General features: G+C 42.4%; 1 protein-coding gene across 1 annotated transcript in view; it reads right to left on the bottom strand.

Moving 5' to 3' along the window:
* The window catches only part of TMEFF2 (transmembrane protein with EGF-like and two follistatin-like domains 2), a gene marked incomplete at its 5' end in the record, with an annotated part of 132,053 nt that overhangs the window by 18,139 nt on the left and 93,267 nt on the right, over positions 1 to 20,647 (bottom strand). The window contains 2 exons of the mRNA XM_009075215.1: positions 15,557 to 15,616; positions 16,907 to 17,055. Coding sequence (XP_009073463.1) covers positions 15,557 to 15,616; positions 16,907 to 17,055 — 209 coding nt within the window. The remainder of the gene's footprint in view (positions 1 to 15,556; positions 15,617 to 16,906; positions 17,056 to 20,647) is intronic.

Genomic DNA, 20,647 nt, shown 5'->3' with positions numbered 1-20,647 from the left:
TCCCTGCCACACAGCCCCATGCAGCACGGACAAACACACAACCCTCACCAAGCAGCAAAGCCAGCCAGCAGCTCTTCACAACCCTTCCTGGTCTAACACGCAGTGACACAGCAATATTAGTTAACTAAGTGGTGATTAAGGAACAAAACTCCCCGAACTTGACCGATGGTGTCCTGCTGTTTCTGCTCTCAGTGCTACTATGCAATTTCTATATCAAAGCAGCTTGGCTAGTGCAGCACTCCAGAGTGGCTTATTTATATGTAGATGCAGCTATATGACATTTCCAAATGCCATACATTTGCACATGAAGGTTCCACATTTTTTCCCCCACTTCAAGTAAACAGAGTCTGCTGTGACTCCAAAGCTGTTTCACTCACTTGGAGCTGTCTGAGAACCATTCTGCTTAAGCAGCTTAAAAAACCCTCCTGAAACACCAAATTTTCATAATTTGGCAGCCTTAACTAACAATGGCATCTCTGGGCAGGTCTTTTGATTTATAGCTGTACCTTTGATACCAAACTGAGCGCAGACAGCAAAACTGCAAGACCTTAAGATTTCATATGAAATGGCTGCAGATAATCTGCAATACCAATCAATATTTGCAAATAGGCCTCAGACATATGATGGAAGCTTGCGGTCATCCTAAAAAAGGCTCTGGGTCACATTCATTATAGCTATGAAGATGGTATTGATTTTTGGCACTGATTTTTCACTTGAAAACAAGAGCAGGAACATGTTGCAAGAACTGCTGAGGAGCTCTGAAACTGCAAACTTAACATAAAACCACAACCTTACGTAACACTGGGAAAGCCAAGTGGACATTATATATTCAGCTTCCTTGTCAAAGAGAGATAAGGCTGAAGCAGATGGTATGTGGGCAAAGTTTCAACCTGAATACATTGCCTTCTAAAAACCAACGGTGCTAGGAAAACAACCCTATTTTGTGGCACGAGGCCGACAAACACGTTACCTGCACATTAAAGAGTTGCCTGATGCAGGGCCTTGAGGTATGTGCTATGGAGGAGCTGGTAGAGCTTCCTGTTGGCAACATGTGCATGGAAAATAAGACTCTCAACACCTCTCATACCACCTTGCATGAGCAGTATGAATTATGTATAATACACAGATTGAGCCCTGTCCTCATACACATTCGTGCTGGGATGCACAGCCAAGGGTGTGTGCTGAAGGAAGTGGTCTTTAGGCATTCACCAGGCAGTGTGGGAGTGCTGATGGCATGCAGAGTGGGTGGTGGAGTCACCAGACATCAGTTGTCCTCCTCTCTCATAGCTCAGCCCTGCTCCCAGGCTGTGAGCAGACCTCCCCCACATCCCCACTACCCCATGGGAGGGCAAACACCGTGGTGAAGATGAGCTGCTCTCTTGAGCCCTGGCTCTGTCTGCTGTCAGGAGAGTGCAACAGGCACTTCTTGACTGTGACAACAGGCACAACAACCCCCAGGAGTCACCATCACCATGGTCTTAGCCTATGGAGTTTCATCCATCTGCCACTGCATTTCTAGAGGACCTCTTCCTGCTCCCCTGCCAACTGGCAGATAGCACCAAGTATGACAAATGGGATGAGGTGCCAGAAAGACAATAAATACTTTTGATACAGCCCTAAAAATAGTGAAGGGATATTTGTACCCTTCTGACACTTTTTGAAGAGTAGATGGATATGCATGACCTAAGTTTTAAGACAGGTGTCAAGAATACTGACATGTGGAGAGAGCAAGATCATTTTGCTGGCACTGCCCCAGGGGATAGTTGTATGACTAATGATATCTCTGTTTCCTCCAGTGTGCACAGAGGGGGCTCAAGGAGGGCTGTGCCTTTGGTGCCCATCCAGGAGAAAAAGTGATTTGTCTTGCCCACCTAGGATATATCTTTTCCTCTATGGGGATGACGAAAAGGGAGAAATGGAGGAACTCTGTGTGGCTGGCTGGCAAATGGCTCACACTAGGGCAGGCAGCAACCAGCTGCAGCTGCTGTATGGCTCGGAAAGGCTATATGGGAATTAAACCCTCTAAGGACATTTTTCATAAACACAATGGGATAAAATACACATATGTATGTATGCCAGACTGGGTAAGAGTTATAAACAACAATTTTGTTGCCACTTCATTCTGGAGAAGCAGTGAAACAGGGCATTGCAGTGCCCTAAATTGTGGCCTTGCAATTCCTGCCAGGTTAACTCTTGCACCATATACATTTGAGCCTGGAGCATTTCCAGGACTACACCTGCAAATTTCAGTTGGTATTTCCAACCCCTCTCTGGAAATGTGAAAGTCAAATACAGATTTTATCTCTTCCCTCCAATCCCTATGATAAAGTAGATTCCAAAGGTCTCCAATTCACACATGCAATCCCAGCGCCCTGAAGTTATCCCTTCCTTGGCACCTATGCAGGTGGTCTGCAGGAATTTAAGCATTGATGCAAGTAGCAGCTCTTCCAACTTTTAAGGACTACACTGATAAAAATTGCTTTTAAGCAGTTTAACTGTGGATTAACAAAGCATGTTTTCATGTTTGTATGGAGATGGACTTTTGTCCTGTATCCAACTGATCATATTCAGAGGAACATGCACATCTTGCACAACACAAAGCTGTTTTTTTCCATCCATCCTTGCCCCTTCAACGTGTGTGGTTTTTATTGTCACAAAGATCAGGCAGGTGATCAGTGAAACAAAGCAGGAGCTTCATTTGGAGAAACTGCTGCAAATAAAAGCACACCCTAATCCAATTACCAGGCTGTCCCCCAATTTCCAGTAGAAATCTGAATGGATTGTTTTCCACAGAGAAGCAGTTTGTAAAGGTCTCCAACTTATATTTAGGCCAGCCAGCATGATGCTATGAGAATTTAATTTTCGGTGCACACTTCAAACAAAATCAAAACATTACAACTGAAAGCAAGTGTGAATGGCAAAGCTGTCAAAGAGGTTTGATGGAAGGCATGGAGATGGAAAGGTTACCCAGGTACATGACAGCGTGGACAAGTAGGTGAAGGACATCATTCTGGCTACAAGGAGTTTTCTTCAGTCTTTTTCACAATCTGAAGGTTTTACAGCCCTAGTTTTGCACTGATTTTATATTCAGTTTTGATTACTAAAAGCAGTCTTCTCTTTTTCTTTTTTTTTTGGGGCACATGCTGGCAAGGTGCTGCCAAGCTGAAGTGTGACACCCAGTTGGCTCCCTTCCCTCCTTCCTTTTTTTTCCAAGGTAGCATCTGTGCTTGTAAAAACATGCTGCCCAAGAGAGAATTCATCCAGGAAACTAGAGAAAGAGCTGTGGAATTTGGGGGAAGTGTGTGTGAGAAAATAGCAGACTGAAATAAAAATACTTGACTCCTATATGTGGTAATTTTGTATGCTTCCTCAATCACATGCCTGGCAAATCCCTTGTGAATATCCTGGTTATTTTAGTTGCCAGAGCATGACCCTGCATGGCCTGTGACTACTCAGAGACATGTCTGTTGCTGGCTAAAAGCATGGTTTCAGCCATCCTTTTCACTGCTTTTGTTCAGGCTATTCAGAGAAGCTTTGTTACGCTCAGAAACATTTTATTGCCATGTTGCAAAACCGTGACCACTCCTCCATACACAGCAAACACTACACTTGCTGAGGGATGAATCCTGCTTGGTTTGACGCTATTTTTACTCACCCCTGTCCCCTGAGTCCTTCATTCTAAAACCGAGATGGCAATGGGTCCATGCAGTGTGCAACCTTGCTTTCTGTATCTGCACAGTCCTATTGTTGAAATCTTTTGTGGCTGCTCAGAAGATCAGCTTTTTAGCAGATTGTATATTAGAAATTCCTACTCAAGAATAAGAATCAAGAGTTCAGTATGCTTCCTTTCCCACGCCTGAAGCTGGAAAGATATCCAGTCCCAATTTTAAGTGTAGAAGAAAATGGTAAAACAATATAAAATGTTGCTACAGCAAAGCCTGCTCTATTCCTTTATCTATTTTACCAAAGACACACTGTTTTCCATCTGTCATGAGACTGCAATGACAGGACAAAGCCAAAATCTTTGCATGTTCTTGGGTTTGCATCCAAAGGGTTCAATCTCACTGTAGATATTTAAGCTATTACTCCAGTGTCAAAGGTCTACCAGGCAATAACTGATCTCTGAGATGCAGAGAGACCACCCAATGCTGCAGAACATACTCTGTGCCTATCAGTAGCCTGAGCAGCTGAAAAAGACCTCTGCAGAGCACACATCACACTGAAGACACTGCTATGAACCCATCACTTGTCCTTGTCTGCTGACTGCAAACTTCCAGAAGCACAATGTCCTTGAATTGACTTGAATGGAACCAGTTCAGACTCTGCCTGCTGAAAATAAGTCAGCTGCGCATGGGCTGTGGTTGACAGTCCATCTCCCATCAAACTCCTCTCTTTCAGACCCCACGGCACCCCCTGTGTGACAGGACAGAATGCAAGCACTGAGCATGTCCTGCTATTTCTTTCCATAAAGAGTGGAATAGCTTCCCTATGACAGAGGTCCTGAGATTCATCACTGGTCACACAGACCATTTTGCAGCACAGCCAGAAAAGCCTATTAAGAACATCCTCCCTTATAAACAAATAGTTGCTTTTACTATTTTTATACACCCACCCCCGTTATTATTGTCTTACAGAAGTGCCACAGAAGTGAGCTGTAAAGATGGCATTTGTGCAAATAAAGGGTTTGGTATTTTAACTCAGTGCTCACTCTTAGAGCTAATATTGAAAGTGGGAGAAGCTGAATGGAAAAGAAAGGGCAATTCTGGGAAATGGAATTTTTACTAAGAATAAAACTGGATGAAAAAACCATACAGTGAAATCTCAAAGCCATTAAACTCAATGGCCATTCTCCTGCTAGCTTCAGCAAGGCCAAAATTTTACCTGCTGCCTCTTTAAATCTTATTCACTCTTATAACAGTATTTTAAACCAAACAGCTGACATCCTTCTGCCCAGCCAAGGCCTTTTAAATCACTGAAATGCAGAATGGAAAAAAAATCTGCAGTGCCAGATGTGGCTAAAAACAGTCACAGTTCTTGTTGAGGCAATCTGCAGAGGAAAATGCTTAGCATCTATCATGCCTGACAAAACACTAATAGTTTATCAGTTTTGATATTATAGACTAATAACAAGCCTTTCTGTGGCTACTTCATTTGCAGAGTACAGAGACAGGCTACACTTCAGCTACTTGATTTCACAACAGTGCTTTTTATTTAATCCTTTCCCATCCTAGCTAGATGGAAGTACACTTCCATTATTAAATGAAATTGTAAATGAAATACCCTGGGGAGGGGGTGTTTTTGACGTACACCTGACACAGCTTTAAACCATGGATAAAATAAAAGAGGGAGATTAAAACCATAGGGAGAGTTTTAATTTTTTTTTCACTTCTGAACAATATTTTGCCATTATGTAACACTGTCTGAAATGGCTAAGGCTGGTGACAGGAGCAGTGGGCAAAGCAGCACATTTCGATTCAGCGCTGGTAACATTCTGACGTGCACTGCCACTGGTACTCTAACAGCACATTTTGTTTACGGCTGTTGTGTTTCCAAGAAGAGAGTTTCACACTAACTCATGGCTACAAGGTAAAATGACAGCCCAAGTGTGTAAGAAGTCACCTTGCTAAGCAGGTAAATGCTGCTTTTCAAACCCGAGTTATTAAGAGCACTTCTGCTTGCTCGGTGGTACAGATGTGAGCCTCAAACTGCTGAGGTTGAGTTTATCCTGACTGCAGAGGAATGCTTTTATGGACAGTACGGCAGAAGGCACAGCTGATATCAAAAATGCTGCATCTCCCACTGCATTTCGTATTTCCTCCAAACCATTTCCATTTTTCTTAAGAAACCAATTTCTGTCACTAGTGGTTTCAGTGTTAAGAAATATGAAAAGTTATGTTGCATTGCACGAACAATCCGTGCAAGATGTGGCTTTTACCAGATGTATTCAGTGAAAAGAAGTGGAACCATCAGCAAAGTGAAACTGATGTGGCAAGATATTTGTCTGGTTTTATTTTCTTTACTCAAATCTATTAAACGAGGCAAAAATTGCTACTTGTCTCCATGTAGTCTAATTCTGAAGGTCTCCTAAAAATAAATACATCAGCTGCTTCTTTTCGTCCCTAACTGTATTTCTTTTCATTCTACCAGATGCGTTTATACTCCTGAGTTAGGTGAAAGCCTTTATTATCTTAAGGCTCAGGTTACCATTTCACATGTCTAAATGATCAAATTATCTTGTGTTTGTATTGCAATTTGACATACTGATACTCCTTCTAGGAAAGATGTTTCAGTCAGTTCTAAGTAACAACCTTCCTTATGGTACAACTTATTTATTACGCCTGTCATATGCTTTCATCTCATGGTATTTTGATATCTAATGTTTCATAAAAAAATGCCAAAACATTCCATGAAACAAAATTCTCAAGAAATTCAGTTCTATGAATATTTCAAATAAATTTTTATTTTATTTTATTTTATTTTTACATTTCAGACTAGATCAAACACAAATATTTAAAAGTTGATGTTTCCTGACAACGGATGTTCTAGCATCTCATTATAACTTTAACTGTCAAATCCTTGGGAAGGCTCTGTAATTTCTAGCAGTAAATTTACAGAAACTAGGCCTAAAAAAGAGCTGCTAGGCATAAAAATACACTGTGGTACTCCTTAATATCCATTAACTAATTCAAACTAGTGTCGTGGATGGCAAACAGCTGCTATGCACCATCTCAAACATCATCCTTCAAAGATGACTCTTGAGATGATCAAAGTGCTGGAATCCAGAGGAAGGATGGAACTGAGGGTGAGAGAAATTCCTCCCCAAATCCAGACAACAGGATTAATATTCCAGTTTATTCCTTGGGGAAGACTGATACACTTCAAAGGAGGAGCCTGCAAGTAGTGAGTCTCTCATCTGAAAAGTGGCAGAGATACAGTATTAACTAGGTGCCACAATGTGATTTAGTCAGATATAAAAAGACCTTTCTTTGCTAACTGTAAATCCTTTCACAATGGTGGAGCCCACATGCTCTGAGGGGCCAAGAATTATGGTGCATATTCCATATGTTCAAGGCAGCAGAACACTGCCTGTAGATGATGTTGCTTCATTTCCATAAACCTCTGAAAACAAAGGTTCGGAAAAACAAATTTTGGGAGTAGCTTTAACTACTAGCATAAGAACTAACATGACTGCAAACCATACAAGTGATTTTCTGAGGATCCCTTCCCTTCTTCTGGGTATCCCTTGCCACTAGAGGTCCTATTTAGGAAGAAGGTATCTGGTTAAAGACAGCTTGAGAAATTGGGCACAATTCAAGCTGTGTTGAGTTTTAGGGATCACATTTTTATACGTAAGCAGGAAAGTTTCTTTTCTGCAAGCTCTACCTCCCTTTGAGCTTGCTCATTCTTCTGATCAAAACACAGATACTGAGCGGAGGACAAAAGGATCAGCAGATACTGAAAGGCTCAGATTTGCTATGAAGATGGGTTTCTATGCTCCAAGTAAGACAAAACATATATAAATGATACATTATGTGTTTACAGACTGGGACACAAGTGGAAGAATCTGTAGAAATGCCTACATGGACTCAGGTCTGCTCATCTCTATTGCACATACTGTTTTTATCCAAAGCAAAAGAGAACAAAATGTTACAGGAGGCTGCTCACATGCCAGTATAAGGGAAAACTCCATCAGTAAGGTACATGGTCTTGTGGAAGCAGAAGTGGGAGCAAGAATTTGGAGCAAGTTTTATGAATATTGCACAGTTCTGATGGAAACTCCAGATGAAAAAAATATACTTGCATTACAGACTCCACCCTCACCCCAAATCTTAAGGCAGCTTTACACCTTAATTCATTTCCAGGACTTAAATGCTCTGGGATGCTGACAACAGTAAAATAGTCTGGTCTGACTTTACATTTTTCAGGCTGCCCATGCCAATATTAGTGTTACAAGTTGGAACTTGCTTTTCCTGTTTATTTCCTACAGATCAAATTCTTAGCCTGGATTTACTGAACTTCCAGGCTCCCAAGCTTTAATGCAAATCAAATAGCTTTCTTTATAATGCTCACTCACAACATTACTGAATTTGTTTATTATGGGAAGAAAGCACAAACGGATTCTGCAACTTTTGATTCACATTCATTAGTGACTAAATTACAGGCTAAGCTCTAAAGGCACAAATGGAAATGTTCTTCCTCCTTGAGCTACATCAGTCTAGGTAAAGAGATGTCTAGCAGATCACCTGAGACCTAATTTAAGTTTTAATGCTAACAATTACAGGTAGCACAACCATGACATTGGGAAATTGTAAGTATTGAAAAGGCACAATTTATCTCATTAGAAACCCACAAAACCCCCCAGAAATCTAAAAAAACAAGGCACATTTTACCAACCTTAGCATATATCATTCAAGGTGAGAGAACTCTCATAAAAAGTGAGGTATTCTCTTGAGGCTGGCAGATTAAATGAGCAATATTTCTCTCTCCCTCCTGCTTGTTTTTAGAATCTCCATAAGCCTGTTTTGATTTTGCATGCTCCTCAGGAAAAGGCTGTTAGGAGTAAGTGCTGTTAAATCACACGTTGCAGCACGCCGGAGTGTTGCAGCTTCCCTCCTGGCAGGGGACTTGTTTGTCAGGCTATAATGTGACTTCTACTACAGTGTGTCCATCTCCTAGTCCAAAAAGTTATGTTATTTCAGCAAAATGAAGCCAAGAAGGATCTAAAGGTAAATTAGAGAGAGTTCTATAGAAGAAAAGCACTTGGGGTAGCCTTTGCTGCAATGCCTATCCTGAGATAATTGCATTAATTCTCTGGTTTTTCATAGTACAGAAATAAATCATCCAGTCCTCCTGATGACTCAGAGGAATGCTGGAGTAGGACTTTGCACACTCCACCTTTGGAAAACCTGGAGTTAAATCACAAAAAGATGCAGCTGCAAGTTTTCATTTAAAAAAGCACCCAGCACAAGTGGAGGTTTGGGGGCCAAATGAGTAGTTGGGACTGACACTGCTGGCTGCTCAGACTTTTTATTTGCCAGCAAGTAGCTGGCAGTAAGATTTATTCACCTACCAGCTGGCCTCTATCTCTTTTTCAGATTTTCTTCTCGATATCTTTTTAGATTTTTGTTCTGGATATCAACAACAGTGGAGGAGCTGCAAGGCAGCAGAAGGGCTGGGTACCACTGGGCTACCAGAACATGGTGATCTCTCTCTTGCCTTTGAAAATCACTCAGAAGAAAACCAGAATAGAAATAGATTTTTTTATCTGTGTTTTATAGTACCCCCTACATTAAACTAAGCTACACACAGTTAATATTGCCAAGTAAACACTACACTACTTTCTGTGACAGTAAACTTGAGCTTGACTTTGGAAGCCCCCAATTTCCACTCAATGAACTGAGACATTTCCTCTGTTCCTCTTTCTGAAAACTTTTCTATCAGAAGTTCCTGGATTAGGTGTGCAAAACAAGACAGAAATGCCTTCTCCACCTCACTATCAGGAAATTACTTTAGAAGTGGAGACTGGCTCTGTTCTTACATCATCTTGAGTTTATGTGCCCCAGACTTCAGCTATTTGTGGACTTCTACATTTTGGAGTGATTAAAGATCTTAAAGGACATTGAGGCATGTGGGATATAGCATGGTCACATCTCCCAGAGGGAGATGCCCTCATTGCTTTCCTTAAGTCAGAGGCTAAACCCCCTAAATTGTACCTAAACCCTAATATGTACCTGACATACAATCTGGACCCTTTTATTCCTGTATTTGCAGAGCTCATCTCCCACCTTTTGTGGACTTTCACTGTGCATAAAACCTAAGTATATTTTCATAAACCCTAGCAAATAAATGCAAACATCAATTTATAAATGCAAATAGCAATTGCAGCAGCATTTAAAGGCTTCCCATTTTTAAAGAAATGTATCAATTGTATTACCCTTGTTTCCCCAAAGGCAGGGAGTGTGCATGGCTATATGTGTGAGCGCAGGTGGAGGCCACAGCTAAGCAGCAGTCATGCTGCCACACAGCTGACAAAATATTAAAATGTGGTGGGTTTTTTTCTTTCATTTTTAAGTGATTTGATGGAATAGCAGGAGCGCTTTCTAAATAATCTGTTTGGTTAGTGTGACAACCTCTGACTTGGAGTCTGTGGAATCAAAAGCCAAGAAAATCTGCATATGCAAAGATGCAATTTCCCCCATGTTTTTAGACAAATGAGAAATAGTTTCTCTCTAGCTGTGATGGATGTACAGTGCTCAGCTCTGTGTCTCACTTGCTAATTTCATTAAGAAGAAAGGAAAGCCTGGTTCATAAAGGCAGGGCAAAACTGCATGATAGTTTATATCCCATACCTAAGCTCTGGGGTTTTATTACTCTTCATCTGTTTAGCAAATGGCTGACATAGTAGTAGACACAAAATTTAATTTAAAGGGACAATATTAAGTGGTTTACACTCAAAACTTAACCTACTTTGAAAATGTTATAATTTGGAGAAGGAATCGAGTCTGAGGGTCTTGTATTTTAGTCCTCGGGAAAAAAAAACCCCTTAAAAAATGTCACTATAGAAATCCAGCACTGCTGTTCTGATTCCTGACTGCTCTCCAGGCCTGTTACAGACAATGAAGACAACTGTGAGCGAATTTGGTGGGCTCTGTATCAGCCTGTGAAGAAAGAGATGCAGCACACCCCAGTGCTTCTCACATGTACGGGGTCAGCACACCACTGCCACATTTTCTTTGATAGGCACAGCTTGTTCTCCCGTTCAAAGGGATTACAGGTTAATGATGCAGAGTGTGGGTTTCAGTAAAGTTTTAGGCTAGTTTTCTTTTCTCAGACATTAATATTACATTGTATTTATTTTGGAGTCCAAAGCTCTTGGACTTTTGAAGACTCATTGAAGAGTCCAAGACTACTCTTTATCCTTGGAATCTGCAATGGCTCCCATGGCCTTCATCCCACAGCCTTGGCCCAGCCAAGGGAAGACGATGTGTTGACACAGATGGATTTTGCCCTTTTTGGTGGAGCACTGAGTTTGCTTGGGCAACACAGACATCTGCTGGATTACTTGCCTGAGCACATCCAGTAGTGCCAACAATGCCCCAGTGCCAGAAAGTGGTCTGAAAAAGATCCAAGACTGTCATGTAGATCTGAAATCCCATGGGAGACCAGGAGGGAGAGCAGGGAGCAGAGCAGCCATGCGTAGATGCGCAGCATTTTGTGCTCGTTAGAGTTTGCTGGGTACAGCAACAGCATCAGCAAGAGGGGCCACGGCACTGCCTGCAAGAGAGTCCTGGGACTAGCTAAGGCCCCAGAAAGCTCCACCTCAGGCTGCTACCAAGAGAGAGTTTTCTGCCATTGAGGAAACCAACAATATGTCTCAAACTGACCATTTGTGGATTCATATTTTGCACCAAAGGAGACTATTTGGGCTGAAAACGCCTTCAATCCCCTTCCATCAGCCTCTCTGTGCTGCTGGCATTCAGCTGCTGAGACTTGATCTAATCAATGCTCATATGGGGAAGTTTGTCAGGCCTGGAAGATGATATTACTGAATAGGTCTATCAAATTTGTCAGTGTCTTCGCTGACAATTTTCATGAATATATAACATTGAAATATGGCACATCCACACTGACTTATGCTTTATAGTGCTTGAATGGCTTGATAAAAATCTCTGTAACTTGATAATGAGAAAGGATAAAATCATTAGGGGGATAATTGCTAATATCCAGATCTTAAGAAGAGAATACAAATATGGAAGAATAAAAATAAATAGGCAAATGAATTAACAAGATGAAAACTCTTTGATTGCCTGGACTTTGAATGCAAAACTGTTACCAGAACAGTCAACTTCTTTATGCATATAATGGGGAAATTCAAGAAAACATCAATCACAGGGCTTTCAGCTCAGACACTATATTCCAAAACATACGTTACACTTAAAATGTTTTTTTAAATGCTCTTTCATGGAAATTGCAAGATAAAGTGTATTTCTATCGGATTTGAGGGGAAAATCACACCCATTCATTTACTGACTAAAACCAAATTTCTTGCACAAACTTAATTGAGGTCAACCGTTTGCCAATTGTTGAGAAGAGTGAAAATCTTCCCAAGCCTGATAAATACCTTGTGATTTCAGAAAAATGAGAGGCCAGAATTGCACAGAGACATGAACACACGTGCACAGACACTGTGCTGACAGGTATCGCACAGGCAGCCATGGCAAGAGCGGAGTGGTGAATCTGGACAAGTGGGGCAGGATCAGACAAGGGCCACCTGCAGCTCATTCTCCTTCAGGTTTGCTTCTTTGGAAATGGGGACAACTGATTTTCAGGTGCCTCTGATACTAGGCATTTCAACACTAGCAAGAGCCCTTATAAACTGATGTGATACAAACTTCATACAAAGATTTATGCTTCAAAGGAACAACTATTCTTGGGTTTGCAAACTGAAAGATTTGTGTGTTATTTGTAGGTATCAATGGGCTTGCAAGAACAGGAGGGAGCAAAGCCACTGATGGAACAGACGGTTTGAACAGTTCGATATGGAAAACCTCAGCTGGGTGTTGGGACTTGTGGCTGTTCACAAAGCTGCTGCTTTCCTAGGACCCCACGTCGAGCATGAGGAGGTGTTCATGGAAAAACCCACTCCACTCAGTTACCACACTCTCTGCAAAGAGCATTTGGCACTGCTGCATTAGCATAACATGATGACAACATCAATTATGCCCACTGCTATTTTCTACCCTGGGAACGACAGTCCATACAAGCCAATGTTTTTAAGAGTGTGTAGTGCTCACGGTCTCGGCAACTTTTAGTGCCATTAAATGAGAGAGAACAAAGGTATTTTCTGAAAAGCCACAGGCTCAGGGAAACGGCTTCAGAGGCATATTGGCTGAGAAACTTGCTATTTCTCACAAAGCTGCCCATGGTCAGGGCAGCATTTCCTGTCTGAGGAGATAGGAAGGTGGGAAGAAAGCAGGACATACCACATTCCTCTAATAGCCACCATCAAATGTTTCTGCATTTGAAAGAACATGTGGATGGCACAGAGCTTCCTGTCTGGCAAACAAGGAAGCATGAATGTTCACCAAGCTTCAGTTTAATACTGCTGTCTTCCTTTTCACCAATTATTTCCAAAAGGCTGGAGTTGTTGCAGCTTTTTATACAGCAGTCCCTTTCCCCTAGGGTCTCCTAACAGGGTTATGCCACAAACATTTGGGGACACTGGAGGCATGTGGATTGCCCTGCATGAACTGGCAATTTTCACCCTACATGCTGTCACTGTATGTAAAAATGAAAAATTTAAGCAAGAATAATAGGTGCACACAAAAAAGACATAAGCTGGTGCAGGGGACTGTGGTTCAGGTGAAAACAATGGATGGTACCTGATGAGATCCACCCAGGGGACACAGTCACCACCCTTGAGAAGCCCAGAGGGCCCTGAGCCATACCAGAAACCTTGAGGAGCTGCTGTCTAAGGTGCAATGATGGTGTCTTTCTGTGTCAAGGAGGTACCTACTGGACTTCACTACTGGTTCAGAATGTTTCCACCCCTCCCACAGCTCTAGGGGAGGAAGGTGTCTTGTCTCCTTTCCACAGGCCCATCAGCTCTCACTGGATGATCTGTTCCCAAACTCCTGACCTCTCAGCAGTTGGAGACCATCTCCATTATAGACATGTTCCTCTGTGCTGTAGCTCTGCCCTCCTCCCTGCCCAGTAACCCAGTTTCCTCCTGTGTTTCCTGCTTGACTCCCAAATCCGACAACATTTTGCTGCAATCAATCTTCTCCTTCCCACCACCTCTCCTCTTGAGCGTGGGCTGAAATATCATCTCTCTCCTAAGGAAGAGCTGTTCCATTCCTCCTGCTCACTTAAGTTGGAGGTGCCTTCTGTGTGCCTCTTCCTTCATGACCTACAACTTGGCATTCTCTGGTCATCACTGTGATCTCTTCCTCCTCCTTAATGCTCAACCTGCCTTTCCTCCCTTCTTGTTACAACTCAGTTGCTTCATGCTTTAATGTGCTGTGTCCTCTCCAGGTGATGTGGGTCACTGCCACACTAAAGCAAATCCACCAGACAGCAGCAGTGTAGAACACGCTGCACAACATTAAACAGGGGCTGCAGGCCTTCAACTTGACTTGGAGATGCCAGTGCCCTCCTCAGCTCTCCAGCAAGGAAGATAAAGGATTTAACAACAATATTACTTGGCCTTATTTCTAACTTAAAACAAATCATTTTGGCCTACCTGACCCTACCTCCTGCCCATCACAGGACACAACCTTAGCCCTTCCAGACTTCTAAGAAAACTGACAGCTACCTCCCATAAAAAGGGTTTGGAGGAAAGACACTGAAGACTTTTCTCTCTTTGCATGCCTCTCCACCTATGGAAGGGTTCCTTGGGAGTAGGAAGCACCTGGACTGTGGCTCATCCTTGATCTTTTGGCAATTCATTCCATAGCAATTTCTACCCTCTCTGCTTTGTGATGCAGCCACCTCCAACACCTCACACTCATTTGCCTCACCAAGACATCATTTATTCAAAGCTCTATGTTTTAATCATCACACACTGTTTTTAAGTAGGAACAGAACAATAGTTTCTGAGGCCAAGGTACCTTGGGATAGCACACAAAAAGAGCCCTCACAGGAGATGACCAGCTGAGTTAACAGCTGCTATAGGATTCTCCCAGTAAGAAATGTTAACACCTGTGAAACCATCAGCTGGATTTCACCTAAGCCACACAGCAAACTGCTCAGCTAAACCCAGTGATCCTCACCTACTCTCTCTATATACTTCAGAAACACAGAAATGTCACAAAACTGAAGCAATGAATGCATCACCTGACCTATTTTCACAAGACCTTCCCAAAGGCTTTAATTCTCAGTGTGAGCTGTGAGTTTTTGCATGCATGTGAGAGCTCACACACACACGCTCAATTTCCAACTCAATCCTCCTAGGAAAAGGGGGTAAAAAATGTCTCCCAAACCTCACTAGTGTTTACATGTTTTTAATTTCAAGCACCATATAAGGCTATTCAGCCATTATATTTTACTGGAGCTTCTAAATAAATTAAAACCATTTATCACTTAAAAAAAACCCCCAACATTTAAAGAGCTTTATTAACTTCATAGTTAAACACTGACAGGTAATATTATCTATTATGGCAACATTTCATGGTATCACAGCTGTGCTATGCTCTGGATTTTCACTTTCTTGAACTTGTTTATCACGATGAAAATATGCATAATCTAGTGCAATGTTTCAATAATTTTCAATAATCTCTGCTAATTCTGGAAAATAGTTTACAATACTTATTTCCACTGTCACAATAGGTGTTTTATAGCCAGAGCATCTGTACATTGTCAAAAATGGAAGCAGCCCATTTATTAAAAAGAAAGAGAGTATGTAACAAAAGAAAGAGCAACACAAAGACAGTATTTTCTTAAAGTAAACCAAGAAAACCATACTAGAAGATGAGGGCACCTCACCTTAGCAAATGGAGGAGAAAAGAGGCTTACATAGTTCCTATGAATTGTGATTCTCAGAGAATAGGAACCGTACCTGCATAATCTGTTCTTGCATAATGCCCATCTTCTGATTTTGTAGTTGTTGTAGTATTATCTGTGTGAAAAGAAATGTGTTGAAATTTTTTGGGAGACTGAACTTGACACAGCCCATGCCCCAACCACCACTGCCCAAGCAAAGCTAACTCTGCTTGCATGCACAGCATCACTGCTGGCTGCTAGGCTCTCCTGGGGCTGCCAGGTGCAAACAGCAGGACCTTTTTTTCTAACAATATGTGATAACAGATTGCAGCTGGGATAAATATATCAGTGTGAAGCAGGAGATGTCATTTCTGCTCTATTTGAAGTAATTGTGGAGTTTTAATATGTACCCTGAAATGAACTGCCACTTAGGGTGGTTAACTTTAAAGACATAGGAATAAACTGGAATGTGTTTAATACACCTGCATAGTATGGCCTTGTAAGTAGATGTACTGAGGATTTATAGGTCAGAAGCTAAGGAAGAAAAAGCTATTAAGAGTCTGAGCCTCAGTAGACACTTTATTTATGGTGCCTATTTAAAGGCAAATTTTCTTCATTTTAATTTTAGAGCAAAACAGGGTTTTTAAAGTCCAGTCAAGGGTTACATGTGATGCCCAAGAGCTGGGCACAGAGCAGCACTGTATTTATAGAGAAACAAAGGTAGCCTTGAGCCTCTATTGGGAAATTTCCTTCCAAGCCTCTTTGGCATCTTGGGGCCCAGCACAGGTTACATGAGAAGCAAGCCCAAGTACTGTGTTTGGGAGCACATCTTTGGCCTTCTGAGACTGCTTCATGCTGCTCCAGTTAAGGGAGCACCAGAAGATCCCTCCTGGGCTGCTGTGCTGTCTTGCTCCAACTACTGCCTGGAAGACAGAGCTCCGGGCAAGCTGCTGTGGGCAAATACTGGTGACTGGTGCTGAAATCAGTGCAGGGCTGGCCAGCCCCCTACTGCTGTGTGAGAGACAGGAGTGGTGTACTCCATATGCCTTGCAGGCATCCGTATTGTGGAGGGCTCTGCTCCTTCCCACACCTGTGCTCTATGCTGTCTTGCTCCAACTACTGCCTGGAAGACAGAGCTCCGGGCAAGCTGCTGTGGGCAAATACTGGTGACTGGTGCTGAAATCAGTGCAGGGCTGGCCAGCCCCCTACTGCTGTGTGAGAGACAGGAGTGGTGTACTCCATATGCCTTGCAGGCATCCGTATTGTGGAGGGCTCTGCTCCTTCCCACACCTGTGCTCTACAACATAAATTGCAAGAGTCTGATGGAAATGTAAGAAGTGCCAAATAATAAGGCAGTCCCTGTTACTTTTTTTTCTGAACAAAAATTGAAAACATTCTTTGAAATGAGTTTTGTTATGAGAGTTACCTTGACATCGACCCAAAGACATGACTTCAATTTTCTCCTGTTTCTGGCATGATGCCTCTTTGATTTGACATGCATTATCATAAGATTTCCCATCGGAAGCACAAAGAGGATTGAAGTTGGTTTGAGAACAGTCAATGTTGCATACACACCTGAAAAGATACAGAAAGAGAAAAAAGAAGAGGCTAATATGAGAAAGTTTTTTCATGACATCATAAATACATCTCAGAAATGTGTTTGTATTTTCCTGACTATACAATGTAAATCAACGTAATGAAAGCAGAAACATCTGTCAAGAGGTCATTTGTATTTCAGGATGGAAATGAGATGCGGGGAGGGGAAAGAAGCACATAAAAGAAAGCAAAAGGAAAGATGAAAAATGGGTGTTATACATGGAAAACTATGCCACAGCATTACCACTTCTAATCCAAAGAACACCCAAGCACATATGAAGATAATTCAAGCTGCTGAGTCTTCCTGCAATTAAAGGAGCTACAAAATTCACCTCTGTAGAGGCGCTGCTCATCCTATGTAACACCGTATCATTGAGTTACTATTGATTTATGATTTCATTCTGATAATAATTACAACACCTACAGGCACTCTAACCATACTAAAAGATGTGATACCGAAGCCTCACTTCACCCTACTGGGATAAAACCACCTGCCAAGACCGAGACTGACAGCAGCGATGTGACCACACTCTCTCTGTGCCTTGGGCTGCTGGGATCTCCCTAGCTCCCAAACACAGTGAGGCCACGCAGTAAGAAAAACAGGGGAACGCTGTTCTAGGAGAGACTTTGTGCACAAACACTTGCTGAAGTTTTGAATAACTCAGCAACCGAAAAGCCTTACCCAGGCATTACCCAGAAAGGTCAGCGCCCACTCCTGACCTGGCAAGGTAAAGGGGTGAAGGCTCACACATCCAACAGCAGATAGTGAGGAAATGCAGGCAGGGCAGCCCTGTCCTCAGATTGCTTAGGGGCATCTCCAGAACCACCACAACCCAGCTTGCGAGCTCCAGGGCTGCCCTGAGACATGAGCCAAAGCATGGGGAGGGATTTACTGGTCTGGATCTGAATTAACGCACTAACGTGGACCCGTCCCAATCCCAGCAAGCCTTGCCATTGCTTCCAAGATGGAGGAACCTAATTACTTCCATCACCAGCAGGCTGCAGACTTTTTTCTTTAGGTTTCTCCTATTTCATTATCATTAGCAAAGTCAGACACCCTTGGGCATCAGCAAGGGAAAGACATGCTAATCTTCTGTCCCCTGACTGTGCCATGTAACAGACAGCTCAGCCTTAGCAACGCTGATGTGATCTTGCTTGGGGACAAATCCAGAGGTCTAACCTGGCAGCTGCTTCAGCTCTCCTGAGCACATAATTGTGCACATGCTGCTATCTAAACTCTTCCCAGCTCCTTCTGACATTAAGGCAAAGTAATGCGATTGATGCTCTATCTCCAGCCCACTGGTTGTGCTGAACCTCACAGCATCAACTCCACAGCTCTCCCTTTGGAAAGTTAAGTAATGGAAATGTCAAACCTCTAGCCTCACTGCTTGATTTCACAAAGTGTTTAAAAGTCAGTCCACCTTCCATTTGCAGCAGACATCTGGACACCTTCAACTAGTGGAAGTTTAGGATATACACAGGAGAAAAACTGGTGGAGAGAGGAAGAAGGAAATTAGAGAGGGTGGGTCAGATTCCTCTATCACTCCCTGTGGCCTCTGGCCTCCAAGAATGTGCCCAGGGTTGTGAAAACCAATAGAAACAGCAGACATCTTCTTTTACCCTTCCATTTGCAGCAGACATCTGGACACCTTCAACTAGTGGAAGTTTAGGATATACACAGGAGAAAAACTGGTGGAGAGAGGAAGAAGGAAATTAGAGAGGGTGGGTCAGATTCCTCTATCACTCCCTGTGGCCTCTGGCCTCCAAGAATGTGCCCAGGGTTGTGAAAACCAATAGAAACAGCAGACATCTTCTTTTACATAATCACAGAATAATCAGAGTTGGAAGTGACCCTATCATCTAGTCCCTGTACAGGGCATCCCCAATAATCACACCCTGTGCCTGAGAGGTGTCCAAACGCCTCTTGAACTCTGTCAGGTTTGGTGCTGTGACCACTGCCCTGGGGAACTGTTCCAGTGCCCAAACACCCTCTGGGGGAAGAATCATTTTTCTAATACCCAGCCTAAACCTCTCCTGATGCAACTTCAGACCATTCCCTCAGATCCTGTCACTGGCTGCCAGACAGAAGTGGTCACTGCCTGCCCCTCCAACTTCCTTTTGACCTTTTTTTACATTGGGTAGGTCTATTTACCCCAAATGTTCACAAAATACAGAAAACTTCAGCTCCAAAAGAGGCCAATGCTGAAAAGCTGTGGTTATAAATTAAAATACATGATTTCATAACTGGAAGAAAACAGTCTAGCTCCCTGTGTGCAACAATTTCCTCACACTGATAAAGATACAGAATATAAGAGAAAAATTCCAGCGCATTTCCTAAGAACCTCCTTATCAGCAGAATAAGAATGTTCTGCTTCACTGAAATATTAACCATCGTCATTTCCTCCTGTAGCCGTTTCCAGCTTCCTACCTTAGTCAAACTCACTTCATTAGGAAACATTTACTGTTCAAGCAATAGTCATTCTTTCCACGTAGCTCCACCATTTGCATTTCAGATGGGACACAATCAGCCATATGCTCCTTTTCTTTTTTTTGTAATAAGCCAGCTCAGAAACAGCTTCACTTCTCTACATTTTTCTACAAAAACTGAGTGAAGGTTAATACATATTATATTTCAAGTCAAGAGAAAATTAAGTCAATGAGAAAATGAAAACAAAAGGCTGCTCTTTAGGGGACATGTAAGCAACTTTGGATGCAATTTCAAAAATGCCTAGGGGATGCAGGAGCCTATGCTCAGAGTTAGACACTTTGGAGACATATTTTAAAGGTGTTTAGATGCTTGAAGATGCATACAAACACTTTGTGTGGGATTTTTGGAATCCCAGAGACCTATCTCCCACTGATTTCAAAGACTGTTTCAGAGCCCATTCGGCATTTATTTGCATCTTTTGATACCTTTCACAAAGATCCAAAATGACTTTCATGACCTCTTTCAGTAAAAGTGAGAAGAGAACCAAGATTTATCTGAACTTCATTCTAAAATGTTAACTGTGAGCCAACCTTTCTTTACATCAAACTTCTGCAGCAGCCACTGCATGAAGTGGATGTGCCACATGAGCACCACGAACCACGCACTGCTTGTGCTGATGTCAGATTGCTCGTGAGCAAGGGAGAGCAGAAAGGGACAACCTCAGGATGACACCATACACTCAAGTCTTACAGGATCTCCTATGTGAAGCCTGATTTTCAGGGCTGACTAGATGGACAGTGAAAAAACACCACAGTAAACTTGTCACCCCAACCTCGTTGCTGCAAGGACCTGTGCATCATCAGGTGCATCAAGTTTTTAGCAGATAGCTTCCAGCTTGCATCTGCACTTTATTACTGCTTTTACACTTACAGACTCAAATCCTACTTTAAGGCTGCACAATTAAGTCAGCATCAAGTATATGTCAGGAAATGCTAAAGGTAGGATTGCATCAAGAAGATTAATGTGCCTGGGTTGCTGACTCCTTTTAATTTATAGTGCTCCTCTTAGCAGGGAAAATGACAGTATTCAAACACATTTTTTGAAAACGGGAGGCACAAGCAGTCTGCCATTTCAACCATGCCC

This window comes from Acanthisitta chloris, unplaced genomic scaffold, assembly GCF_000695815.1.
Source record: "Acanthisitta chloris isolate BGI_N310 unplaced genomic scaffold, ASM69581v1 scaffold2985, whole genome shotgun sequence".
NCBI lineage: Eukaryota > Metazoa > Chordata > Aves > Passeriformes > Acanthisittidae > Acanthisitta > Acanthisitta chloris.
This window is presented reverse-complemented; position numbering and strand designations above follow the sequence as displayed.